The sequence below is a fragment of the Hippocampus comes genome, unplaced genomic scaffold (assembly GCF_001891065.2).
Source record: "Hippocampus comes isolate QL1 unplaced genomic scaffold, H_comes_QL1_v1.1 scaffold43, whole genome shotgun sequence".
In the NCBI taxonomy this organism is placed as follows: domain Eukaryota; kingdom Metazoa; phylum Chordata; class Actinopteri; order Syngnathiformes; family Syngnathidae; genus Hippocampus; species Hippocampus comes.
Genome location: NW_017805276.1, coordinates 1 through 27,699, shown reverse-complemented (window position 1 = coordinate 27,699; position 27,699 = coordinate 1). Strand labels below are relative to the sequence as shown.

At 44.1% G+C, this 27,699-nt stretch overlaps 2 protein-coding genes across 2 annotated transcripts; one reads left to right on the top strand and one right to left on the bottom strand.

The window, feature by feature from the left end:
- Positions 1-1,165: 1,165 nt before the first annotated feature.
- On the bottom strand, positions 1,166-6,691 carry six4a (SIX homeobox 4a). The gene is made up of 3 exons (XM_019870236.1): positions 5,821-6,691; positions 3,948-4,621; positions 1,166-3,239 (listed from the first exon to the last, which is right to left on the bottom strand). The coding sequence occupies exons 1-3, from the start codon at positions 6,552-6,554 to the stop codon at positions 2,641-2,643; spliced, it is 2,007 nt and encodes a 668-aa protein (XP_019725795.1). The 5' UTR covers positions 6,555-6,691; the 3' UTR covers positions 1,166-2,640.
- A 1,704-nt stretch (positions 6,692-8,395) lies between these two features.
- On the top strand, positions 8,396-22,139 carry mnat1 (MNAT1 component of CDK activating kinase). The gene is made up of 5 exons (XM_019870132.1): positions 8,396-8,596; positions 17,002-17,154; positions 17,969-18,158; positions 18,394-18,534; positions 21,000-22,139. Exons 1-5 carry the CDS (start codon positions 8,508-8,510, stop codon positions 21,315-21,317), a joined length of 891 nt encoding a protein of 296 aa, XP_019725691.1. The 5' UTR covers positions 8,396-8,507; the 3' UTR covers positions 21,318-22,139.
- Positions 22,140-27,699: the final 5,560 nt, after the last annotated feature.

The following is a 27,699-nucleotide window of genomic DNA, read 5'->3' as shown; positions in this document are numbered from 1 at the left end:
ATTGAATGTTCAATGTCACACTTGTGGAAAATGAACTGTGTGTATGATGCAACAATGGTGATCATTTCCCTTTGCATTCATAGGCTTCATAAACCAAGGTTGAAGTTTTCTTCCTCTTCTCTCCTCATCCTCTGCGTGAGAGTCAGCCCATGGCTCCTGCGTGCTCACTCCAAATGGGATATTGTTCTGGCCTCTAACAAAGCTGTTTTCACCCTCTTCAATATTGCAGGAGGGCTGGGGGGGTCACCCGATACCCAACAATCAGCTAATCCACTGCCCATGGCGACGAGGTCACCTGTGCACAGGTAACTTTATCCCAGCCTCGCCCTCCCTTCCTGCTTGGCTCACCCATTTGTCTCGCTGCCTTTGCTCCAACAATGAGCACAGACAAATAGCCTCTGTTTATGTGGACCACCAGTTAGATCGCATCCAATTCCTTGGGCCTGAATGTCAATAATCCACCACAGACACGCCACGGATAAAGTCAAATCCCTCGTTGTTTGTCCTCTTGTCAAATCTGGCCTTTTTCCTATCTCTCTGTGCTAGTTTGGTCGGGCGCCACAGCGTGAGGACACACATTTGGTGGGAATTTGTGAATTTCCAGAGAATCCCCTCAAGCCATGTGAGGAGTTCAGGCTCTCTGTGGATCGAGCCTCAGTGTCTGTTGAGTGACAGCACCTCAGATTCATTCTTCCACATGTTGGTCAGGAGCAGAGAGGAGGAGGATTGGTTTGGGGGGTGGGGGGGGGGGTTGTTTGGCCTTCGCCCAGGCCATTGGATTGGACTGGGCTCTGTGGAGCCGTAGACCCCCCACCCCAAAAGGCTTTACCTCTGGAAATCTCATTGCTGTTTATTTGAATTACAGGGGCTGAGATGAGAAAAGGAGGGCTAATGAAGTCCAGGTTGCCAGGCATGTGCAAACGATCACTTGCAGAGATCGCAAGCGGCAGCAGGCTCGCTGGATTATAGCATGCTAGTTCCCCCCCTCATCCTCACACTTTGGCTACTTAAATGTTGAAGAGACATATGCTTTGTGTCTTTTATCTCTCATAAAGCTGTGAGCAGACATGTGTCGCCCGTACACGGAGGGGTCAAAAGCGACCCGCTGTTTTTTTTTTTTTTTTTTTGCTTTGTTTCTTTTGCAAGGATCAACACTGTCTTTAACTCTTTTTATAAATATAGACTTTTATTGCATTACAGAGGTTTAGAAAAATACATTCACATAATTTCAGATAACAAACATTTTGTCCAAACTAAGTTAAAAAAAAAATTGCCCATCGCTCACTTCTTGCATATGAAGTTTAAGCACTGAGAAATTGGTAGACTTTAATTAGGAGTCTGGTAACACACACACACCAAAAAAGCGAAGTTTGATGCACTCAAGAGATGAACGCCTCGAGTTGGCCGGAACGCTGAAATGTGCTATGATGGTCTTTCATTTATGACAGGGAGAATGTCTTCTCTGGTTAAAAAAAACAAAAAAAAAAAACAAAAAAAGTCCCAGACTCACTTGACAAATGGCCTCCACATTCTCGTCTTCTCCTAATCTGACACCCAACAAATATTCCGAGTAAAGGCCGAAGTAACAGCAGTGGTGGAGGCGGTGGAAATTTGCTGAATCTGAGGTCTTGCCTTCAGATTGCAAAGCTTCCTTTCAGTGTTATTCACTATGTAAAAAAAACGAAAGACTAAAAAATGTCATTGCAACCCTTGTCTGTTTTTAAAAAAAAAAACGTTTGTCCTTTTTGTTCCTGATCCATTTGGGAAGCATACATATTTGCGCCGGGAATTGCCGACATTTGTAGAGGCACGTTCAAAAGAAACACGATAAAACATCTTCACACCCATTTAACGTAGCCGTCTTGAACAACGTATGATTGACATGTGAACCCCACAGTGTGACCTTTTCATTCAATTGGCGACAAGGCTCGAAGATAGCTTTCGCTCATGTGCATTTGTTGAGGCCTGTGATAAACAACAGCGGGAAGCCCAGATAATGTCGTGATGGTAGTGCAAATGCCAAAAAAGGTACATTCATCTTTGAGACTCGAGAGGCAATTTAAGGTGCTTACTGAAGGGCACTTAGTCCGAAATGAGCAGCTTTGTGTGTTGAATGACATTCTGTCCGTACATGTGCGAAGTCCTTCAGTAAAACTGGCCCACATCCACAGACTTGCTTCCCCTCATCCCCCCTTATGAATGACCTTTTTGGTTTGACCCAGATGACGCATTTAGTTTGGAGGAACATCCTGGTCATGTGACTTGCGGCATGCCAGCACCTGTTTCGGCAAATCAAGTCCACTCAACAGGAAGTAGCAGGTGTTGCCTGTAAAACTGCACTTTTAAACACGGCTCAAACAACATTCGCTGACTGCTGCAATAAGTCGGAACATTCTGTGTGAAGAACACAGCTCGTTTTTAACCATGTTCTGGATTCTTTTTTTTTTTTTTTTTTTTTTTGCATAAGTGTCCAGGCGTGCTAACAGGCCTTCTGTCTTAAGTGAGTGCATTGTAGAAGTCAACACAGTATTGTCAAATAATTTAACAGATAAACAAAATTAATGATTAAAATAAATCACACACACGCACACACAAAATATTATCGCCGCTCGCATGGACATGCGTGCTTCTGCTTTGAGGTTAAAGGTCAGCCATGTCTTCATCCATCTGCACTGTCTGTAGTTTGGCTAGCTCCTTCCCCTCCACAGGCTCCATGTCGCCGCACATGGCCCGGACCATGTCAGTCACGCCAGCCTGCCCCGGGTTGTCCACCTTGTTCTCTGACAGGCTCATGTACTCGTTGTCCATGCAGGGGCCCATTAGGTGCGAGGGCTGGGGCGCCCGGACCTCGTGTCCCCTAAGATACTCGGCGGGCTGGAGGTGGTGACTGCTCAGGTTCGTTTGGGCCATAAGCGGCGTGCTGACGGTGAGCGTGGTGTAGACTTCGGGGCTGGACGAGGTGGCGGCGCTGGCGGAGACCGGGGCTTGGCTGGATGGCGTCTCTTCGGAGCTGGCGGTCGAGTAGCCCATCTGTCCGCTCGGGTCCAGGTGGAGCCCGTGGTGGTATGAGGAGTAGCCGCCTCCCTCCAGAGGCTCCTTTTTGATGGGCGACTGGTTGACGCTGCTCATATTGTAGAGGACGGTGCTGTGGTGCAAAGAGGTCATGGACAGCTTGTCTTGCTGCTGAAAGGAGTCTTCGCTGGACGAGCTCACCGCAACATCGTTCAGAGCTATTGTACCTGTGGCCAGACAACAGACAACGCATCAATGCTGACATCACCTATGGTAAATCCATTCTCACTTCTCATATTATTCATATGTGTGTGTGTATATGTTTGATTGAGAGGCCTCGGCCTCCAGGCAGCTGTTGTGCGTCTCGCACACATCGTCTTGTTGTAGCTCAAGTCTGCGGTGCCTCAACAGCAAGCTGCACTCGCTGGTTTTGCTTTCAATTCCTCCTGGCGTGGATTCTCTGCTCAATGTCAAAGTAAGTGCTGTAATGGCATATTCGCTGTTCCCTCTTAGTGCATTTCATGGCCTCTGATTGCCTGAACCATGTTTTCGCTACTTCCCGGCTCTGAAGCTCAAGAGTGCCACGATGATGAGTGATGGTGACTTGCTTTTCTTCATCTCTGGACTTTTCAAAGAACCAGTCCTTTCTCTCTCTGTGTTAGGGGGAGCGGGTGTCTCTTTTCCACACACGGTGTTTTGTGCGGCATAAGCCAGTTAAAATACATCCATGAATGAAGTAGCTCAGAGTGAAAAAGGCGTCTGGAGATTAGCACTTCAACGTTTTAAAAAGGGCAAAATACTGTCCTAATATCAATCAATGCTCACCATATCAAATTACATTGAAGCTTGAATTCTCCAGAATTTCATCTCAATTCGTCTATTAAAGTACGGCATTAACGAACGTGTAAACTACAGTGATTTTTCACAGACCCTACCTTGTGTGATTGAGGAGGAAGAGGACGAGGAGGAGAGCTGCAGGGGAGGAAGGGCCACATCGCTGTTAAGCAGCGAGCTTCCATCACCGTCAGACACGCCGCTGGGTACCTGCACTAGGCTGTAGCCACCCAGCGAGGAGCTGAAGGTCAGCACGGAGGAGCCCCCGTTCTGGGCGCCCATGGTGTGAACCCCCTCCAGCTTCACGGCCCCTCCGTTCACACAGCCCGAGTAGGAAGAGACGTATTGCAGTGCCGAGTCCTCAGCAGAGCCACCCAGTCCTTTCTCCTGCATGTCCTCTCCGGAGCCTCCCAGCAGCACTGCCCCAGATGGCCTCAGAGTGTTAAACGCCAGAGGTTGAATGCCCAAATTGAGCCCGTTGAAGAGGATGTTCCCAGGTGAGTGGAGGTAAGACGAGCCGCCGTTGTGGAACGTCGCCGAGGAGGTACTGTTGGGGACCAGACTTCCGTTGTAGAGCCCCCCGCTGTTGGATCCAGCAGGCATTTTGATGTCCCCGATTTGCTGAATGACTACCCCACTGTCCAGAGGCCCTGTTTGAATTGGAATTGTCCCATGAGTGATAACACCATCTGATGAGTTGGAGAGGGGCCTGGGTGACAATTCATCTTGACCTTTGGTGGACTCATCCTCTGTGCTGTGGTTTCCATCAGATTCACTGGGGGGCAAACGATGGAGGACAGGTAATAAGAAATAGCAAGTCATAAAATACGGATGTACTGTAAAGCCTATTACACAGTTTTTGTATGATAAATTTCTAATCATATTTTTTTTTTTCAAAGTTAATTTTCCTAGCTGTTCACATGTTACAAGCAAGAGCCACCTTGGGTCACATTTGTTGTTGTGTTATGAAGCTATACACAGCTTTGAAGAGCAGGGTGTGCTTGGGAATGCGTTGCCCTCTTGCCTCATGGAGAGACGACCAGCGTCAACAAGCGTGCAACCATTTGGCGCAATAAATTCTGGTGTGATAAAAAACAGCCAGCAGTGCTGTGGTCATGGTGGTGGGACGCAAAACAAATGGCTTCAAATGCTCTCCGGCCTTTACTTGAAATGTAACCCTGATTTTACAGTTCCATTAAAATGCTCTATATGCATCAATTTTGCGTTTTTAAAAAAAGTATATGCAATGTAGTTATTTCAATTCATAGCCTTCTGTCTTAAGATTGATTCTAACAGCTGCTCCCCCACCCACTATAGGGCAAAACTTCTTTAACCCCCCCCTCCACCCCCTATACTATTACCCCTCCAGGAACAGATAACACAAGTGCGGCTTCCACTCAATATAAACGGCATATTTTATTTTAGCAGGTGGCCATCTTTTGTCTGTTCATGTGTGTACGCGCGCATATATTATTGTGAGAGGCAAAATAGGTCTCTCTCTCTCTCTCACGCGCACGCGCGCGCGCACACACACACACACACACACACACACACACACACACACACACACACACAGAGCCACATGAAAGAAGGCAGACATCAGACATTCGGTGATTAAATAATAACATTGTTGACTCATGTGTCCACACGCATGCACGCGCGCTTTGAGAAATAATGAATGACAAATTTAAACGTGCTTAATTAAAATCTCCCCCTCCCTCAACTCCGTATGTAACTATTTCAAAGTGTACTGGGTGTCTGAGCGTTATCGTTGGTTTCCACGCCACACTTGAAACCGGATCTGAATGGCAACCAGTTCATATTTCAAAACACTACAAACGTGCTCGACACCCGCAAACGTATATTGCACTGTAGATATTTTCCTGATTTATGACGCCTTACCGTCACAAATCAAACAAAGACAGAATTTGTGAGTTGGAGAATTATGCGCAAGGTGCTCCACGTTGGCCTCACCTTTTGGACTGAGCCTCGGACGGATTTCTGTCCCTCTGCCTCCTGTTCTTAAACCAGTTGCTGACCTGGGTCAAGGAAAGTCCCGTAATCTTGGCGAGGTTGCGTTTCTCGGCCGGAGAGGGGTACCGGTTCTGGTTGTACAGGTCTTTCAGTGCGTTCCGAGACCTCTCCTTGAAGCAGTAAACCGTCTCCTCGCCGTCCCAGATAGTCCTCGGGAGAGGGTACTTTCGCCGGATCCTGTACTTGTCCACGGCGCCCAGGGGTCTCCCCCGTGCCTTCTCCGCCTCTGTGTAGCGGGCCTTGTACCACAGATCCTGCAGGAAGGTGTGGTTGGACGGGCTGAAGCTGTGGTTCTCCAGAATACTGTAGAGCTCCTGATAGCGAGCCTGGTGGAAGGCGACGAGGGCTTGGGCTTTCAGGATGCTTTCGTTGCCGCGCAGCAGATCGCTCTGGGGCAGGGACCAAAGGAAACGGGCCAGGCGGTCCACGTTGCCCCCCTGTTGCAGAGCCTCGCACACGCACGCCACTTGCTCCGGGGAGAAGGCCAGCGAGGAGGCGGCGCTCACCAGCAGCTCCGTGCGCACCGTCTCCGCGTTGGGCGCCGCTCGCTCCATGGACAATTCGGCCGCCTCCAGCGCCACAAGCTTGATGCACTCCCGCTTGTCCGCCTCCTTCACATTTTCCCTCTTGATGTCATTTGCTCGTGTGACTTCTCCGGCAGAAGAAGAAGACATTTTCCTTTTTTTTTTTTTTTTTTTGCTCAAGGCTTCCCTGGTCGAGTCACTCCTCCTCCCAGCTCGATCAGGTTACCTCCTCGCCATGCGAAGGCGATCGAATATCTGACAGCAGCTGTAAGTAGATACTTCTCTCTCTCTCTCCCTCTCGCCTCCCAACGTGACTTTTTACTCCACGCCGACTGCAAGTGGAAGGAGACACGCTGAGGTCTATGCGCGGAACAGCCATCCTATTGGCCGCCGAGGGCCCGGCGGAGGGAGGAGCGACGGGGAAACGGAGGACGCGAATGTTTGCTTTTCAGCTGTCAGTCATGCAAGCTCCGCTGTTCTGTAGTCCGAACAGAGCGCTCACCTGTACTGTCCAGTCTGTACAAGGTGAGCACTTCCACGAGCGTGGGAATGAGTTTGAGACAAGTGAAAGGCTTTTTTTTAATGTTGCGAAAACAACAAATGTTCGCGTCTCTACAACAAACTGGGTAGTTCCTGGAGTCAATTGTAGTAATGTAAAATTGCTTGCAGAGAGGTGGCAAAACACTCTGTATTTTTGTAGAACTTGTTTAAAAAAAAGACTGATAAGATTCCAAGCACTGATGCAACTTTTACGAAAAATAAAAATAAATCTTCAGAATCAGAAATAAGTAGTATAAATATATATATATATTTTTTTTTACTGACAATAGCCTAATACAATGGACCCCGAATATTAGCGGTTTGGCATTGCACTTACAGCATTCACTGATATTTTTGGTGAACCTCTGCCTCACACCCATTTATTCGTTGCATTTCTTTTGATCACCTGCTTGTTTTCAGTTTTTAACCCGATCATTTCAATATTTGTGTTATTTTAGGGGGTAAAAAATCGGGGGGAAATTAATGGCACTTGTGTGTCAAGTATTTGCGGATTTTTTGCGGTCAGGCCTGCTCCCAACTATCCTATCCCCCACTAATTGCGGGGCCTGGTCAACTGCACTCATTTTTAAAACAAAAGGCACAAGGGAAAAACTTTGCCACTAACAAAATCAAAACGTATTCACAGCTTTACTGAGGTTGTGAACCTATAAAAATATCCAAATTAGCCAATAAGAACTTATGGCACAAAAATTACTTTTTTTCCCAATCACTTTCAATTTAAATTGAGTCACTTCATTAGGTACTCTTGCACAAACTAATGTGATCAATGGATGATTAAAAATATGGGTCTCGAAAATTATTATCTTATGTCATTGGCACAGTTAATGTAAGTATACCATTATGTTTATTATTGTGGTTGTACAACTCCAATTCGTCATTCTTGTATATCACATATTAATTTGAGCTCCTTCATTTAGCTGACTAAGGTCACCAGATTAGAAAGAAAAAACAACATGACGCAGTGCAGAAAAGACCCAGTCACACACACACACACAAAAAAACGTATGAATTGTTGACCATACGGTCATATTAGTCAGGAATAGTTGACAAGCAACATTTTTTAAAGAAAGTGACGGAAAACCTTTATCACACTGGACTGAGTAAATATTGTGACACGCATTATCCATTAAAACGATGGCAATTATAATATAATGCGTTTGTTTTCGTACAGTGTCACAGGTACTTTTAATAAACGCCATAATAGTGTATCCATTAATTTACTATGCGTGAGAAAGAATGGGACAAAATCAACCATTTGAGCATAACGTTTCAATAGCACTTTGGAAATTAATCTCTTTGGGACTGTAAAACAGCACAATAACAAGAACTGTGTATAAATACGACTTTGAGCGTCTGTTCAAGATGAAGTCCTTCCGCGATTTTAAAGCGAGAGGAAAGAGGAACTCTTGATATTTGTTTCCAGTCGGACCTTATTCGATGAAGCACAAGAGTCACCCGCCGGAAATGTGAGCACTGGAGTTGCAAGTTTCTGCTATTTTTTTCCTCTTTATCGTCCTCATTTTGCGGTTACAGAGGAACGAAATGGACGACCAAAGCTGTCCGAGATGCAAAACAACCAAATACAGGAACCCTTCGCTCAAGCTGATGGTGAACGTGTGTGGACACACGCTGTGAGTATTTACACTTTGACTACACAGACTCACTGGACAAAACATTTACTCTGCTCCAATAGCAACTTTAATCCACACTCATTAATACACAACGCATCTGCCTTTCAACTCAGTATATATAACCAGTTTAACGTGATTACTTGTTAAACACGAATAAATGATTGTGTTAGTGTCAGCAAGTGTTCAGCATAGCTAATGCAAAATAAACACTTGGTGGCATTTGCAGTCTTGTGCAGCGATCTGAACTTAGTCGGTGATTTGTTTTGAGTTGAATGATCATAATGATCATGATAACCACAATAGTTGTTCACCGAGTTGTCACAATGACAAAGCATGGAATTATATACTGCTAAATTACACCCTGAGCAGTTGGAGTTCTATCCCTTGCTCAAGGGCATCATCAGTACTAACAGCAAGCAAACCACCATCTCATTCATTCAACCATATTGATTTCAATAGCAGGGATTGTAGTGTGACCATCCAGTAACCATCACATGCGGACTCTATGCACCATCATCCCACAACATTATGACCAAAATATTCCAACTGAACGAAATGTTGACAATTTTGTCTCTTGAAAATATTCTTTTTTTCCCTATGTGCAGAGACATTGGGTATAGCCTGTATGTTGTGCAAAGAAAATGTTCCTCTTTTTTAATTGACATTGTTAGAGAGGTGTTAATTTAACAGTACATTAGTGGTGTACAACTGTACTGCATCATAATGACAGGTGTGTCTTAGTGTTTTGGTTACCTCGCTTAGTTACATGAGCTCGTCAAACACAATTTGACACAGCAACTTTCGGCATTAAAATCTGTTTGCTTGGCACTTTTCGAGATTTAACCTTGTCAACTGTGTACCAGCTTTTTTAAAGGGGACACGTAAGCAACAATCGGGGCAGCCTGACGAGAGCATCTTTTCAACCCCCTATACTATTTAGTTATTGACTGCTCCATTAGGAAGCGGCCGTGCTTTGTCATCAGGTCAGCCTCAGTATAATCTGACTACACGACCGCACGCAGAAAATTAAAAAGTATTCTGCAATGTCGCAATTTAAGTTGTCCCACTGCTAGGTCACCTTTTTACTTAGGTAGGCCTGCTGCACACAAAGAGACACGGCATAAACCGGCTGAACTGTTGTGCAACAAGTGGTCGCGAGTGGCCCGACCATTGGGGAACTGTTTTTTGCAGCGATGCAAAATGCCAATGAATGGTGTCACAACATTGCAGAAATGCTAGGTCCAATGTTCCAGTTCTAACCAAGATTCAGACGGCCGCTGCCATTGCTGATCGGTTATATGTGGAACGGTCAATCGCTTCATGTGCGGTGGGGAGTCACGCATTGTATTATTTTTTTTTTGGTTGCGATTTTCCTGTTCAGACACTTTTGGGTGCCTCTCTAAATGCGTAGCAGTTGACTTAAAACATTACAGTATGTCTTGTAGAACTGTACTGTATCAGATAGCCTTTTCCCCCCGATTCTTATGTCGTCCTACCTTGGAATAACTGTCAACCTGACGCTAAGTTGGTGTCCATTCCACAGTGGAGTTGATTTGACTTCCTACCCTGGCAATGCAATGTAGTGCATTGCAATGCAGCGCAACACGATGCAGTATCAAGCTTCTCCAACGCTCGCGGTCTAAATTTAAACTGCGCAACAGCACATTTTGTATCCTGTCACCGAGGGCGTCTGATATGTGTTATTTATTACCTTTGTATGATGACACCAGGGCCATGTCCTTTGGGATTTGATGCTTGGGCACACATGCGGTCATGCCTAATTAAATGGAGGCGAGTCACTCTATCTGATTGTTGAACAGCTTCCAGTTGATGCCCACTTATAAAGTGTGACAAGTGTTTTTTTTTTTTTTTTTAAGTTATATTGTTTTTTTTTTTTAAGAATAGATGAGTCAATATTAAAATTCCCACAGAAACAGAAAATAACTTTATTCGGATCATAGTTAGAGATTATTTTAAAAGATGATTCTACTGTACAACTTTTGTTCTCAACATTTTGACTTTTTTTTTCCTGGTAAAACGATGATAATTTGTTTTCTTTTTCTTTTCAGTATGACCTTAACCCTTTCAGGGACAGCGGTTACTACAGTGGACAGCTTATCACGTTGTCAGGTTACAGTAGGGGTGTCAAATTCATTTTTGTCGCGGTCCACATTTTAGTTCCGGTTTCCCTTGGAGGGCCGTAATGAATTTTGGGAAACCATATAGATCTCTAATCATCTCCACGTATTACATACACAGCGCACAACAAATTGATGGATCACTATTTTTAAAATCAGAAGTCAAGAATAATGACTGTTATTGTGGCTTATATATGACAATTTGAAATTGTGGTTCAGACTTTAGCAAGCATCATGGAACTTGACCTGCTTGATTTGCTTTCGCGGGCCACGTAAAATGATGTGGCGGGCCAGATCTGGCTCCCGGGCCTTGACTTTGACACCTGTGGGTTACAGGGTGCACGAAAGGGTTAATAGTTCTTCATATCATCTAATCATCTTCAGGATGGTGGTTGATATTGAAAGCAGCAATATTCAATCTCCATTTCAAGGTAGTGAGGCACAATGCTGTTAAAAAAAAAGTTCAACTTTACATTTTTTTTTTGATCATGAAGCGGCACTATCAGGAGCTGCTTTATATTAGCTGGTTCGAGTTGGACTTGTTGTGCTGTTGTATGCACAGACCCACTATGGTGCATTGTTTTTGCACCGAGGTGGTCAGAGTGGGGCCGCTTGCCTGTCGGTTCCTGTTTACATTGGCTCCACCCCACTGTGTATATGAGAAAAGTGGAGAACTTAAAACATGTTCAAACTACAGACGCAGTCTTGTAAAACGTCAAACCATCAGACGCAGCTTTTTATTTATTCATTCATTCAGTGACATGATCCGCATGATTCATCATCAAGTGCTTCACTGCCAATACCTCCTGAGGTCTAATTTTTCAACATCTCATGTAGCAAGCTTCCTGTGTAAGCAATCCTCCTCTTGGGATGAAGCGTCTTCTTTTTTGGCCGCAGCCAAGTTTGCGGGTATCTGAGGTTGCTGGGTTTGTGCTTGTAATGGCAGGTATGACTCAAGGTCACTGTCAAATTAACTCGAACTTGACTTTACAGTGAGCCCTTAGTATATTGCGGTTCAACTTTTGCGGTTTTTATTTTTTATGGGTTGAATTAAGAAACGACTTTAGTGTAGAATCACGTGGAGAAGGTTGCTAAGCAAAGTGAATGTACGCCCGTGAGTGCTGTTGTACTACATGGTTTGGATGACCATTTTGGCATTTACACAATGTTTAATTCTCTCTCTCTCTCTCTCTCTCTCTCTCTCTCTCTCTCTCTCTCTCTCTCTCTCTCTCTCTCTCTCGTACTACATCTCACTTTTGTAACAAACAACCCACTAGTTTCCTTTTTTTTTCATGCAATCAACAGATTTTAGTTCTGGAATTCACACTGTGCATAGCAGAAAAGATGTAGTCTTGGAAGTGTGAAAGGCTCCAAAATGAAGACACCTCGGGAAGAAACAGTTGAAAAGTTGGCTAGAAATGTTGTTTAATGTTCTTATCGATTTGACATTATATGTTAGCATTAAGATAATGGACTTTTGTTATTATCTGATTTGATTATGATATGGTAACCCAGCATGCTTTTCCTGCTATTTGAAGGAGTGGGCGAGTCTCGGGTCTTCTTATTGTATGATAGCCTTGCATTTCTTGACAGTGAGAAAGTGAGAACACGCATTTGTGGGACTTGTAAAATTATATATATCAATGATATTGTCGCTTTTTATTGCGGCTTTTAACCTATTGCGGGTGACTCTGGACCATTTCCCTCCCCATCAGCAGGGGTTCACTGTACTTTTTATTCAGCTCACAGCGATGTGACCGAGAGCCAAAACTACTGGTCGCTTGGTTTGGAGGCTTCTTGCATGGCCGTGCCGCTCTTTTCGCCTGCTTTCCCACCACCTCCTGTGACCTGCTGACAGCTGCAGATGGAGAGATAGGGCAGCCTGGAGCTGTGAGCGGGACAGGTGAGAGAGGGAGGAGTCAGTCAGGAGTCCTCACTCAGCAACAACTGCCCTGGGACATGGTGCCGGCAAGGTTCGAAAGAGACATCGGTGTGCCCTCAATCGCGACAATATGGCGCTGTTTCAGATTTCTGCCTTTGATTAGTCATAACACAAGTCAAGGCGCTCAATGCTAAAGCTGAAGATGCACACAAAGTCTCCTCCGCTTAAACACACACACACACACACACACACACACACACACACACCCTTTAAAAAAAAAAGATGTTCACCTCTATGCTCGCAGGATTCCCCCTTTGTGGGGTTCAGTTGTGTGGTCCATTTATGGGGCAGGGGGCAAGCTACGCCCCACTCCTTACGCTTATGTTGATGAATGGGCTCTTTGTGGGCCTGTGGAAACAAGCCACAGCCCTCCATCTACCTCCATATGGCCGAGGCCTATACATCTCCCGTAGCCTCGGGCCGCAGTGAACATCTGCCTGTCCCAGAGTGCACTTGGGCACTGGGGCTCCATGTGCTCTGCCGGACCAACGCAGATGTTCCTGTCCACGGTGTCAGGTTTATTTTGCGACTTCATGCCGAACTCCACGGACGGATTTGCCACTGTAATGCTCCATGTATTTTACCTCCGGAGGTTGCACGCAAGCTTGGCAAATGCACTTAGCAGGTTAGGCCTGTTTGACCCATATCCGAGAAATGATGCCTAAACATCCAAAGTCTGTGACTCTGCGCTTTCTCTTCACGCATTATTTATATATATATTTCCAAGTGGTAAGGTCTGCTGATGAGGCGAAACGTCTCGCACGGCGACTCTTTCACGGTGCTTCTAATGGGCTTCATCGCTTGGAGCCCTTCTGAAGCGGCACCGTGGTTTGAAAAGAAATGACTCAACTGTGTCGTTAATACCTTGAAAATCCCCCCCGTCTACTTTGCTTCGCTTTGACAAAATCAATGCCCCATTTCCCATTTGAGGATTACGGTACATTTTCCGTTTTATGCAGCGTATTTACCATATCACCATCATCCTTTCTCATGAGCACCTTGAGACAGTAATTCATGCCTTCGTCACATCCCGGCTCGATTACTGTAATGCACTTTACTTTGGAGTCAGCCAATCCTCCATTAAGCGTCTCCAGCTGGTCCAGAATGCTGCTGCCCGTCTCTTGACTGGTACTCGCAAGAGGGAGCATATAACTCAACAAAACTCACTTGTATTCTTTGGCATTTGACTCAGCATGACTCAGATTTGATCTTAGTTTACTGTTTGGTGCGTTCTACCGTCTTTGTCACTGATTTATTGCTTTATTGTTTTATATATGATAGTTGCTCCATGTACAGCACTTTGTATGCAGCGATGGCTGTTTGAAAGTGCTCTATAAATAGAGTTGAGTTGAATATTTGGACAATACGACATAATTATTAACACGGCGGTACCTCAACTTACAAATGTAATTTGTTCCTTGACCAAGCTTGTCACTCGGTGTTCTCGTATATCCAATAATATTCCCCATTGAAATAAGTTGAAATGCAATTCAAACCATTCCAGCCAAAAAGACAAATTGTCGCCACGCCTTTTAATAGAACATAATGCTGTGTTGCATAAAATCATCATAAAAGAGAACACAAGGAATTTAAATGGTTGTGGCACAGGACATTTAATTACTATAGGTGCTGTAGTATTCGTGTGTTGGATGCGTGCCTTTAAGCGATGTGGCCTAGTGAGTGATGTGCGGAGCTCGAGTCGGTTAGTCTATGTGTGAGCCTGAGATCGTGGTCGACACCGTGTCCGCAGTGAGTGTTTTCATTTTGCGTTCGTATGTTTGACGGTTTGTCACATTCGTGACAGAAAATGCATCGCGACTGTGGCGCTCTCTGCCCACATGCGAGGGGGTCTTACAGCACTTTGACGCTCCCGGTTTCCTTCCCAAAGATGGTTTAACAAACAAGCGGGGCTTGCTGCCTTCAATTTTGTCTGGGAAGTGGAACTCACGCTTTATGAATTGAGATTGCGTGACCGACGAGACAATTTTCATGGCCTTCAAATAGTCTCAAAGTTGCTTTTCACATGAGCTTAGAGTCAAAACAGTGAAATTGGATGGCCAACAAATTCTTTCCTTGATGAAGAAAATCCCCTTCACCACATGAGCAGAGAGAGATCAATGACACTCCGGAGAAGGCCTTCATGAATGTCAAGATGCAGGGTTTATAACAAAATGAAGAGGCACCCGTCACCTTCCAGAAAAAGGAAAGGTAGAGTGAAGTTCTTCAAAGAAAAAAAAATTACTGTATGTTCTCGAACTACAGAAAAAAAAATGGAGGGCATATGCATTAGAAGTTGGGTAAAGAAACAGCTGATGATCCAAAGCATACCACATTACGTGTCAAACACGGTGGGGTTGGTGTGAGCGCATGCACTGATGTGTAGAACTGCTAAAGGAACAAGCTCATCGGTGTTTAGCAAAGGTGTGACAGCGAACAAGTGGAGCTCCGGTGCTGTTATGTCTTAACTGAGCAGATACAAAACAAATCAACACAAGAAAGGTCATAAAATGAATGCACTCGAAAGAAAGGCAACAGAACTTTTTTTCTTCAAACCACATGTACATATTCAATCGGAGTCAGAAGAATTAAAAAAAAAAAAAAAAACTTAGCGGATCCCACCGCTAATTTTGAATGCCGATTTGCCTTAGATAAGGACTGAAATAGGAATCCTGTACAGAATACTGTAGGTGTCCCAAAAATACTCTTTTGTCACATTCAGACGAGTGCTAGAAAACTGAGAGGATGTAGATTCAAATTGCAGATGAATCCTGGTCCTATAAAAGCAATATCTACTTTTTGAAAGAAAGGAAAATGTATTTTCAACGGTCAAGTCAGTGGCCTCATCCTGACCCAATTTGACATCATTTTCCAAATACCTGCGGATCTAACTTTGTATTTTTGCAATAAGTGCGCAGAAACGGTGAGTGGCAGTTGGAAACCAGATGTCCTTTTTTTATTGAAGGAAGCCAGAAGCAGAAGGTGAATTCCTGTGGAAAAAAAGGTCCACAGAGAGTTAATTAAAACAGTGCACTGTGCAAACGTTTATCCACGACCTCCGCCCCATCAGGGGAGATTTAGGAGTGTTCCCATTGTTCTTAGTGTCCACTCGTCACTCGAGTGTGACTGATGGGTAAACGCCTACCTGCATAAAAAGTGTGATTGATGGCTAAGCTCAGGGTTGTGCCCTCAGGTGGGTCTGCAGGTTGCCATGGTAGCGAGTCATGACGGTGAATGAGGTAAAGCCTCGACTTTGAAGCTCAGATTCACCCGAAACTCTCCAATATGATCATTTAAAACTGCTTTTGTTCAGTTGTTTTGTTTTTTTGTTTTACTCACCAATGAAGGAGCCTGCTTCGTGCTCACCAGGAGCCAAAACGCCACCTGAAAAACTCATCATGACTGCACTGCTCCACTATACATTTTTTTTTTCCTCCCTTCGGAAGTTGCTCGAGACATAAACCAGAAAGTAAAAGTTTTGCTCACGTTGCCAAATGTGGCCTTGATTGGTTAGATTGTCAAGAATAATACAGTTTCCATCTTTATTTTTGTTTTTGAATAAAACCTTGAGCCTGTATGAAAATTGAGGTTTTTTTTAAAAGCACACTTACTTGAGAGGTAAATACATTTTCTGTGTATTTTTGCTCTTTCACAGAATTATGTAACGGCAACCGAGACCACGCTACTTGGGTTTTATCAATTGATGCAATAAGACAAATGTCTTTCCAGTGCAGACAGACACACCTGATAATGGAGTGTCAAGGAGAGTGGGAGGCCACTTAATTGATGTTCCTATTACAAAATTCTTGCCTATATATAAAAAGGTAACATCTGTGTACCCCTCTGTATTATTTTGTTGCTTTGTAACCCATAAAAAGAATAAAATTAAATGTAAAAATAAATAACACATTTTGAAAAACCTCTGACGTGATGGGGCCCAAATTTCCGATGACATGATCGGGACATGCCTAACCGGTAATTCTTGTGTCCCATTAACATCCACGTCGCCCACTGAAGATAATTCCCAACTGCAGTACCAGTCAAAAGGTTGGGTGTTGCTATTTTATGGTCATTTATACCACGCTGTGGACACATTAGCGGAAATAAGCTTTGATGCTACTGGAATTTTTAACCTTCCAGAAAAAAAAATATGGTACTTTAACACAGTCGGTGCATCAACAGTTCCAAACAGAATTGGGGTTTTGTCTTGATTTTTTTTAGTAACACATAGTTTGAAAATGGAAAAAAGTACAATCATGATTCATTGTATTTATGTATGGGTTTACCGAAAAATGCCTGATTTCGACCCCTGAACTGTGCGTTCAAAGATGCGAGAACTGCGTGGAGATGCTCTTCGTCCGCGGCTCCAGCAACTGCGTGCAGTGCGACACGCCCCTGAGGAAGAGCAACTTCCGCGTGCAGCTCTTCGAGGACCCCACGGTCGACAAGGAGGTGGAGATTCGCAAGAAGGTGCTGAAGATGTGAGTGAGGGAAGGAGGGAGGGCGAGGGGTGTGGCCCCGTCGTGTTTATGTGTCATCCCGTGCCGCCTCCCACTTCTTAAGCCACCTTTGTCTTCCTCATTACGTTGTTTGTTTTGTAGACAATGAGTCTCCCTGGGGGAGCCCCAAGCGGGAAGGCTCTTTCCCTGCCAGTTTTTTTTTTTTTTTTTTTTTTTTAAAAAAAAAAAAAAAAAAAAAAAAAAAAAAAAAAAAGTGAGGTGGTCCAGATTTTGCCACAAGGAAATGAGCACCCCCCCCCTTCCCTCCCTCCTCCTTCCCACCTTCCGGTCCTGTCCTTCCCCTGCTGCCTCCTGCTGCTGTCGGTCTTTTCCTGGCTAAACCGCCATGAGGAAGGGATAAATAATTAAATTCCATTAGGAAAGTAATCTGTCAATGTGAGTGAGTGAGTGCCAGTGCCCCTACATGACCAAAATGGGAGGGAAGTGGGTCGGCGGTACTTCGATGTTTGGATGTGTGCCGCGTGTGTGCATGTTTGACCAAAACAAACACTCGATAAGCCCAAAAGGAATCACTGAGCAAAATCTTATCTGTCTTTTGCTGCTTTAACTTTAAGAAAATGTGGCAGCGGAGGGCAAAGGGCGAGCGAGAGGACGTCACGAAACGAAGAGTGAGCCGGACAGAAGGAGGGCAGTGCATAAACAAAAACAAGAAAAAGAAACAGTGCGCACAAGGAAAGCCGACGTTTTTGTGTACATTATAACATTTCTTCCTGCTTTCCTTCTGAAAGGCGTATTTGTTTTCTTTGGATCATCTGTAGAATTTAAAATAACACTGACTGCAGCTGGGCTGCATCATTCGAGTCGGCCGTGATGGACAGACTCAAGCGCTTTCATTGCGGTTTGTGTCTCCTGCCTGTGCAGTGTTTAACCTTACAAACAATGTTGATGTGGAGGACACCAAGCTGAGGATGGAGCAGTACCAGCGAGAGAACAGAGAGATCATCCAGAAGAATAAAGCCAAGCTCGTATGTATACAGTCCGTTCATTTTTGATGAGTTAGGCGGTTAGACAAAAATTGGAAGGGAATAAAGAGAATGAGGCTTCGCATCTGACACTGTTGTCATTGGATTGGATCTCATTATGGGTGCAGTCTGCCCTGGAACTAAAACTTCTGTTCCGTTGACTTTTCCAGTCGTTTTAATGAGTTGTCCATTTGTGATCGATGTGCTTATTGAATCCAACCCACCTGCCTCACCTCAGACCCGAGAGCAGGAGGAACTGGAGGAGCTGCTCCTGCTGGAGCAGCAGGGCAATGAGCAGCGGAGACTGGATGTGCTGCAGGAGGAGCAGAGGCAACTGCTGGCCAAAAAGAAGAACAAGCAGGCTCTGCTGGATGAACTGGTGAGAAGTCGACGCAACGCACAAACAGAATGCCATGTCTGTGCTGTTGCGCAAATATGAAGAGCCACCACATGATGACATACGACGTGTTCCATAGCTTGTCATCCCCGACACACACACACACACACACACGCACACACACACACACACACACACACACACACACACACACACACAAAGCCTGAGGGTTCATGGGTGATCATTAAGAGCTTATTACCAGTCATTGTGCTGCTGGGTGCATTGTTCTCATTCTGTGATTCCCAAGCCTCTTGGCTCCATTGTGTTGAGCTGCAGGCTTTGGAAGTGATTGTTCTTGTGGTGCGGCCTGCTGAAGCACCATCACAGATAGCAGGTTAAGCTGTGTGTTTGTTTGTTTAAGGCACAGGGCCCGTCCTATGTGGACAGATGAGATCAGTGCTCGCCCCCCCTGGGGGAACCCCTCTGGGTCTTGACATCTGTATATACCAGCACCCCCAAACACACCATTCTCACACTGCTCTCACACACACACACATACAAACAAAGTAATCGCGATGCCTTTTTGGTGGTTTCCTCAACTTGTGGTTAATGATCTGCTTCACGATCAACTTGTTGATTATTGTGCTTCACTTTACCTAAAGATTAGTTTGAAAAGTAGGCATTGTGTGTTTATTCACATGCATTGAGTACAAATAGTATCAGTGTCTTCATTCGTGGTCAGGTGTGGCTATTTTGAAAAAACAAAATTATCCATCCATCCATTTTCCGATCCGCTTATCCTCACAAGGGTCGCGGGGGGTGCTGGAGCCTATCACAGTCATCTTCGGGCAGTAGGCGGGGGACACCCTGAACCTCGGGACAATTTAGAGTGTTCAATCAGCCTGCCATGCATGTTTTTGGAACGTGGGAGGAAACCGGAGTACCCGGAGAAAACCCACGCAGACCCAGGAGGAACATGCAAACTCCACACAGGGAGGCCGGAGCTCTGCCAAAATCATCCTAGTCTATTTTTTTAACAAGATCTACGATCTTAAGACAGGCAGCACTACATTCAGATCCAGCGGTCTTGATCCAAGGCCACAAAATGTGCTAAGTTCCCACATAAGCACAACATAATTAGAACCAGATCTGATGAGATTTGACAGCGATATAAGCCTCTGAACATGTTCAATTGTATAGTCCATGGTACATTGAAATTGCTACCAACTGCAAAACTGGATTAAATCCACGCGTATGTGGGTTTGATCTTGCAAGCGTAGCCTGTGACCCTGCGTACAGATAGCAGAATGTGTGTTCTTCAAATTGAACAGGAGTTGACAAAATTGCGATGACATAAATAAATAAATTAATTTAAATGTAATTTAATTTGATTCGTTTTTGGTAAATGAAAAAATATATGCTTTTATAAAACAGAAAATAACATTTAATTTCATGCCATTATTAATATGAGGATTTTCACAAATATATAATGGGAACATTCTTGCCTGAACCTCGGGACAATTTAGAGTGTTCAATCAGCCTGCCATGCATGTTTTTGGAACGTGGGAGGAAACCGGAGTACCCGGAGAAAACCCACGCAGACCCAGGAGGAACATGCAAACTCCACACAGGGAGGCCGGAGCTCTGCCAAAATCATCCTAGTCTATTTTTTTAACAAGATCTACGATCTTAAGACAGGCAGCACTACATTCAGATCCAGCGGTCTTGATCCAAGGCCACAAAATGTGCTAAGTTCCCACATAAGCACAACATAATTAGAACCAGATCTGATGAGATTTGACAGCGATATAAGCCTCTGAACATGTTCAATTGTATAGTCCACGGTACATTGAAATTGCTACCAACTGCAAAACTGGATTACATCCACGCGTATGTGGGTTTGATCTTGCAGCGTAGCCTGTGACCCTGCGTACAGATAGCAGAATGTGTGTTCTTCAAATTGAACAGGAGTTGACAAAATTGCGATGACATAAATAAAACAATTTATTTAAATGTAATTTAACTTGATTAGTTTTTGGTAAATCAAAAAATATATGCTTTTATAAAACAGAAAATAACATTTAATTTCATGCCATTATTAATATGAGGATTCTCACAAATATATAATGGGAACATTCTTGGATGTTGGAACGTCCTTGCAATACGAAACCCTCACGATTAATGACGGTACTTATTTCCCAAATTTTGGCCCGAAAATAGGACACTAAACACAGCGTCGAGAACCTTGATGGAGACCCCAGGACATGTCATGACTGGAAGCTATTAAACACATTTTGGGAGATTATCCTAAAACACAAATGTCTCCTTGCGTGTCCTGCCGAACCATCAAAAATCTTCGAACTCGTCAGTGAAGTACATGTGCGAGTTTCGGTTCTCAACCTGGACCAGACAACACCTCACTCGGAGATACTGAAAGGCTCGACCTTGTAGCTTCTTCAATTCGAGGCGGTGCAGCGCCTTTGATGCAAACCTATTTGTTTTCCCAGGAAAAATCTCAGCTTCCTGCTTACCTCTTGCTTGCCAAACACAAGGCCCGCGTTTCCCAGCTGGAGACGGAGATCGAGCAGCAGAAACACGCAGTCAAAGCCACCAATCACTTTTCAACAGGAATCCAGATGGTGAGTGGGACACTTTTTCTGTGTTTTACTTTTATTGAACAACATTTCAGATTAAATCTCGCGTTGGACCAAAAAGCTCGGGGAGGTTGTTCCTCCTTATTTCGGCTTCACCTTCGCCGTAAGAAAAAGGTCCTGACTCCGTTTGTCATGTCATCACATTGCTCTGAGCTTGAACCGGGGCCCTGAGAGAGAGAGAGACGGTATGACTCCGGACCCTCTTAAGCTTTCCATGCCTGCAGAGACCTTCCATTTCATATTGCTGCTATTCTAGTTTCCAGTCATTTGTTTTCATTTTACTGCGATGAGACACGCTGTGTCATCACCTGAACCCCTCCCCAACAACCCTCATGAGGAGTGCTTCCATTCCCACAGTTCAGTGATGCATTGGAGAAATATCCGCGAGGTCGTCACCTGTAAACTCCTGCCAAATCCTCTCTTGCCTCAAGTTCTCCTTTCCATGATTGACTCTTCAACCATGGTTGTTCTTCATCATCAAGATCAAAAAGTGCCCAAGGGTTGCACTTTCTTTTTCTACCGCCGCAAAATTAAACTTGCTGATGGCGAGAGAAACGGCGATCTTACGCCGCTCTTGGTTTCTTCTGCGGTTGCAACCCCCCACCCCTTCATTTATTTTCACTCTACCGTCCCTAAGCCCTCCACATACATATGCTCCGCTCAGCTGCAAGTCGGGAGAACATGTGGGTTTGAATTTTCCTTCACCTCGGAGTCCAAAAGCATGACTTGTGTTTGACTTGGTGAAATTTCAGCACAGACTGGCAAATTCTTGCAGCTTGCTGGAATTCATTTAGCTGCTAGGTTGCGGTCCCTTGTTCCAAGATGAGTTTGAGTTGGAGGAAACTCATCAGCAAAGCCCGTCTGTCATGAAAGCACTCAGAGTGATGCCAATTAGTGCTTGGAAATATAAACTCTTTGGCATAAGTAACCATAGGACACCTGGTCATTACACCCCTATGAATTAAATGTGGTACAAATTCTAGTTAGCGAGATTCTTGTCCATGCAGTGTTTTAGTTTTGCAAAAGGCATCTGTGAAAACTACAAATTTGTCAAAACTATACAGTCGGTGGGGCGCTCGGGCAAAGGAAACCTTTCATTTTGGGTGGACTCCAAAAATCCAAATTTCCAATCCAAATACTTAGTTGAGTATTAAAAACTTATCTTTGTCCGTTTGACAAACACATAAACATGTCACTGGCATGCAAATCACTGCTTTTTATTCAGGCATTTTGGCAGCGTTGGCATTGTGGATCCTTTTGACGAAAACTAGATCATTGTTCTCAAAACCCCAAATGGGATATTCTACTCTTATATTAACCTACTACGCAACAAGTGTAAGATTTAGATCTATTTTAACATTCTCTGTGAATAATGTGTTCATTATAAAACAAAATGCCGATGAAAGTGTTGCATTTAGTGTTGGTTGATCCGAGTGCAAATTGTTTGACCCTGGAACAATCTCCGCTTACTGCCATCCTAAATGTTGTTATTTGCCTTGAACATCAATCAGTTTGTTTTTGAAAAATTTAAAGATGTATTTTCGGCTAAAGGGATGTTTAGCCTCAGGAGAAAGCAAACAGTGATCGAGATGAATGAACAGTTGGTTGACTTTATGGCCTCTAATTTTATCAACCGTGTTGATGTGCGAGTTCATCTGTCACGCACAAGTCGGTGATCATCACTAACCCCGACGCATGCAACACTTTAGCCTGCCTGCTCTCTCGGGCCAAGGTGAGCTGTCACTGGTGGAATGGCATATCTGCCGGTGGTTGAGCCCACCAATCCGAGGAACGTCAAGATGCGGAGGCTCCAGTCTTTAAATAAAGACTGCTCTAGTGTCTCATCGAATGCAGCAGCTGCGTCATGTTGTTGACTGGGAACGTGCTAGCAAACATCTAAGCCTGCTCTTTACTCTGGGACGCCAATGTCGGACGACTATTCCGGTTGAGTCAGAAAGCTGTCAAATGGATGCTTGATGAAGGGAAAGCATCCAAATGTCAAGTTGCCCGGGCCCAGGTGCGTTGTGAGGCTTGGGATGTGCCCGGTCTTGCCTCAGGAATGGCTTGAAAATCGCGCGCTAATCCGCCACTTTGTACTTGTGCTATTGAAGAAAGCCAAGCACACAACCCTGCCTTGTCTGAGTAAACATCCTTTGAAGAATCACTTGCTCGCTGATATCAAAAGAGAATTACTGAAAGGGAGGCAGTCAGCTTGTCGCTGTTTAAACATGCTGCTTGTTTTTTTGTCTGACACATTAAGCTGGTCTCAGTGCCAAGCAATGACAAGTCCCCTCTCTTGCCACTTGCTCACGGACATGAATTCATGATCATTAACAGATAAATGACAGGTTTGTGCAACGCGCAACTTATAACGCCTAGTCTCAGATTGCTTAAAGGTTTTGCCTTTTGTTTTTGTTCAGGAAAGCAGTGTCAAGTGTTTGTTCTCGCTTGGCGTGTTTATTTGCAATCCCGGAATCATCCTCGGCTGCTTTGTCCCATTCCTCAAAGTGTTTGACCGATGGGGAATTGCTCGAGTCTAGAGCAGCTTTCAGCAGCATCTTAAATGAAAGGTTCTCGCTCCACTATGTCTTGATCCACTTGTCACAGGCAACAGAGCAGCTGACATAGTTGACGAAGCCGCCAGTGGAGGCGGCGAGGGACACGCACAATTCAAATGTACAGTTGGCCAAATGTGGGTGGCAAGTTTATCCCTAAACATAGATGTGTAGCTGACTTAAATATCCCCGGGTCCTCTCTGGCATTATTCAATTCGACTTGAACTGTATGGAAAATACAAACACAAGTGCAAAAAACTAACACACTCTTCAGTCAGGTTTGTTTTGCTTTGTTTGATTGTCCTCTACGGTGACCTCTGATTGGGAGAGAGACTCGTCAGAGTAAGCTCGAGCTGAGCTTGATTTTTCTCTGGCAGACTGGCCCAACCTGTTCTGCCTGAGAGGTTAGCGTGACATACTCCCCACCCCCTTCAAGTCCCCATTCAGTATCCAAAGCTTCAATTGTAGTTTTTTGGGAGGGTGGGGAGGGGGTGGAAACCAAATCTTTGGTTTACTTTTTCCATTTATTCAATGTCATCACAAATAACTGATTATTTTATTTATATATAATTTTTGGGGTTTGTGACTTTTTCTCACTCGTTGGATTAGCGGAACTCCAATTGATCATTACAGGCCTTTTTGATAGCAAGGGGTCAGGTCAAGGGCCAAAGAGAACTGTCAGTTGTGATTGGCACCGGCACATGTGGGCATTCACACCTCTGCCCCTCTCCTTGGCTTGGCCCTCTTTAGGATGGCCTCAACAACACTCGCCTGTGTCTCAGGCAAGCCCGGCACGGCAGAAAAAGGACTTGTCAGCTTTAAGGGCTTTGCACTGGGGCAGCTGCCTCTGGTCATATAGTAAGTTATATTTAAACATGTAAGGCAAGGGCGACCAGCTTTTACACTACTTGCTACCTGAAGATCACATGTCATTTTGCATGAATGGAGAGGCTCTGTGTGGTGTGTACGCTATGCAGACAAAAATATTAACGCCTGCAAAGCTGTGGCGTGCGGTGAGGTTTATGACTGGTGAGACACTGACTCCTCTTGGGTCGGATATAGAGATAGCAACCAAAATAGAGGATTAGCCTGTATTTCAATTTTGACCTGAATTGAAACTGAATTTGTTTTCAAAGCTTTTAATGATGTTGCTACACTCAATTCCACACTGTTGACCGATGTGATAGCAAGGGCAAGAAAAACAGAATATTCATAATGAGGTCAAGTTCATTGTTGTTGCTGGGTTTTGACTGGTGAGACACTGACTCCTCTTGGGTCGGATATAGAGATAGCAACCAAAATAGAGGATTAGCCTGTATTTCAATTTTGACCTGAATTGAAACTGAATTTGTTTTCAAAGCTTTTAATGATGTTGCTACACTCAATTCCACACTGTTGACCGATGTGATAGCAAGGGCAAGAAAAACAGAATATTCATAATGAGGTCAAGTTCATTGTTGTTGCTGGGTTTTTTTTTTTGCTTTTTTTTTTTTTTTTTTAATGAAAAATGATTTGGTCTTACCTTTATATTGAATATATTTTGAAAATCTCAATTATTACGCACGTATCCTATGTCATAAACTGCATGACCGATGTTTCTTATCGGGATAACCCGAACCATTCGGAAAATCGGGGTCAAACCCGGTATGGGTTTTATTATTTTTTAAACATTTAAAGGAACAAAATAATCCACAAATGCAAATATCTTGCCCAATAGAACAGTAGTCACTTAGTTTTATATTTCACAGTGCTCCCTTTTTTTCTTTTTTTTTAAATTTATTTAGTAGTAATGCAGTTAGTGTGACACACACACACACCCACAGATACGCCTCTCTCCTCCGCTGCGCACAGCTCTCCTGCAGGCAGAGACAGAGGTCCGGGTTTTTCTTCATAGCTTCTTTGGAAGTTGCCGAAAGATGCTCCTTAATAATTCAGCCTTGCCTGATCGAAAGAAGCCTCCTCGCTAAACGTCGTCGTCAAAGAGTTGAGTGAGCTGAGAGCGCGATTCTGACTCGCCTAATACATATACATAAAGCTTCCTGTACGTTGAAATGTGTTGTGTTTAATTAAAGTTAACATTCAATTAATGTAAAAGAGTTTTACAAATAGCAATTGACACTGATTTGGTGGAATGGTGAATCTAATACTGTATATATAAATATACAGTACTGTATGTAAAACCTACTCAGTGATGTATGTATATATCCGTATTCATTTGTAAAAAATCAGATGCGCACTCTTTTTATCCTGAATGCATTGCCGAGGTCTTGGATTGGGACTCTGTATGAGCAGATACTTAAAACCAAAGACATTATATTCTCTTTGCTTTGTGGGAAGGAGGACCGTTACAGGAAATGAGCTGGAAAGTTTCTCTGTCTCATAGTCTGGCAGCTATAAAGAATGAACAACAATATATTGGTGGCAAACACTATTCAGTGACGACTCACAACAACAAAAGTTATCTAAAGGCACTTGGAGCAGGCTCAGGAACATGAAGAAAATTAGCATGTCCAACATGAAAGAAATTAGCCTGTCCAACAAGAAAAAAAAAATGGAGCTGAGACAACCACGGCACAGTGTGGGGCAGCCATCTGCCTCAACCGTCGCGGTAATTGCAATGGTCATTGTGAAAAGGTTGGTCTCTAAGTGTCGTTTGTGGAATGGTGTGTGTCACTTATTTTTAATGTATGCTTAAGACGGACGGTGTGGAATGTCGTTTGAAAGGCGGATCTCTCACCCTTTTGAAGTAAGGCAATTTTTACAAGCGCGTGCCTCATAAACGTCCCTTGAGCGTCTGCTTTATCATTCCGTTGGATCAATGGACCCGCATATCCTGCTTTGTACAGGGAATATAAACGAAAGAGTTGAGACACACGCCTGTGGGCTTCCTCTCATGCTCGTCTGTTATAGCCCAATATTTGAAACATAACCATATTTATTTGACAATTAAGGTGATACTTACGATAAGCCGGAACCTGCACGAGAAGTTATAAAGAAAGACTTAACAGCACTTGCTTCACAAATATATTGAGCAAGAAAGCTAAAATGCTAAAGCTAAGCCTGTTTTTATTTAGGCGACCTTGCAAAGGAATGCAACAGAAAGGTCTCGAGAATGGAGGCTTGCTGTTCCGTCTGTCACTTGAGAATCGATTTTACCGCTTCATTTCTTCCGTTGCTTCCCAACTCCCATCCATTGCCCGTTGCGTCGACTGTTACATTGGAGATAAGTAGTGCTGAAAGTTTGACGGATGATGGATGAGAGAGTGAGGGTGTGCAAATTTGCGGGAAAGTTGCTCGGCCTCAGTTGGCAGGTCTGTGTTTCATTAGTCTTTGGCGGAGGCGCGTATATGTTGAAAGAATGATGGGACAGGATTGGAGATCAACGGCACCCCCAGGTTAAAGGGGGAGACGAGACCGTTGACATTTTTTTAATTGTCATACAGTTTATTGGGAAAAATTTGAACTGAACTTTGCAAAAATCAGACATGTATTCAGCAAATATTCACAAAGGGCTCCACATTGGATGCTGGTGTCCTTTTTCTCCTTGGCAGTTTCCAGTGAGCTGTTATCTCTCCAACGCAAGATCTCTGCTGTATCAATACTGACGATGTGCAGTAACACAGATGATTTGGAATTCATTTTATGGGGGGGGACACGTGGCAGAGCTTCTTATTGCCACCCCTCAATGAGTCATTGTATCACCATGGCCGCCCCACCGGAAAATTTCTAGCTCCGCCCTAGACATTCGCACCATAGCAAAACAGTCAGACCGAATGATTTGGACAGTTAAAAAAAACGCTCCACCCCTCATAAACACACATGATGTTGTGGGCAATTACATTCAAGTGTGGCCAGGAGTTTTTACAGTTTGGCCAAGTTTCAGAACTCAGTGCCAACCCTGAGTCGTTGGTGTATTTAATAATCAGATAAATCTGTTATTATACACAATATACCGGAGGTGGGAGACTCGACTTAACTCAATTCACATTAAAAAAAAA

What these genes read in the sequence shown, in the direction of transcription:
- six4a (XM_019870236.1), bottom strand. Translation starts at nt 6,554, where the DNA reads ATGTCTTCTTCTTCTGCCGGAGAAGTCACACGAGCAAATGACATCAAG. An exon ending in TCCGAGGCTCAGTCCAAAAG is followed by an intron (nt 4,622 to 5,820) that starts GTGAGGCCAACG and finishes TTTGCCCCCCAG; the next exon opens with TGAATCTGATGGAAACCACA. An exon ending in TTCCTCCTCAATCACACAAG is followed by an intron (nt 3,240 to 3,947) that starts GTAGGGTCTGTG and finishes GTCTGGCCACAG; the next exon opens with GTACAATAGCTCTGAACGAT.
- mnat1 (XM_019870132.1), top strand. Translation starts at nt 8,508, where the DNA reads ATGGACGACCAAAGCTGTCCGAGATGCAAAACAACCAAATACAGGAAC. An exon ending in AACGTGTGTGGACACACGCT is followed by an intron (nt 8,597 to 17,001) that starts GTGAGTATTTAC and finishes GTGCGTTCAAAG; the next exon opens with ATGCGAGAACTGCGTGGAGA. An exon ending in AGGCTCTGCTGGATGAACTG is followed by an intron (nt 18,535 to 20,999) that starts GTGAGAAGTCGA and finishes TTGTTTTCCCAG; the next exon opens with GAAAAATCTCAGCTTCCTGC.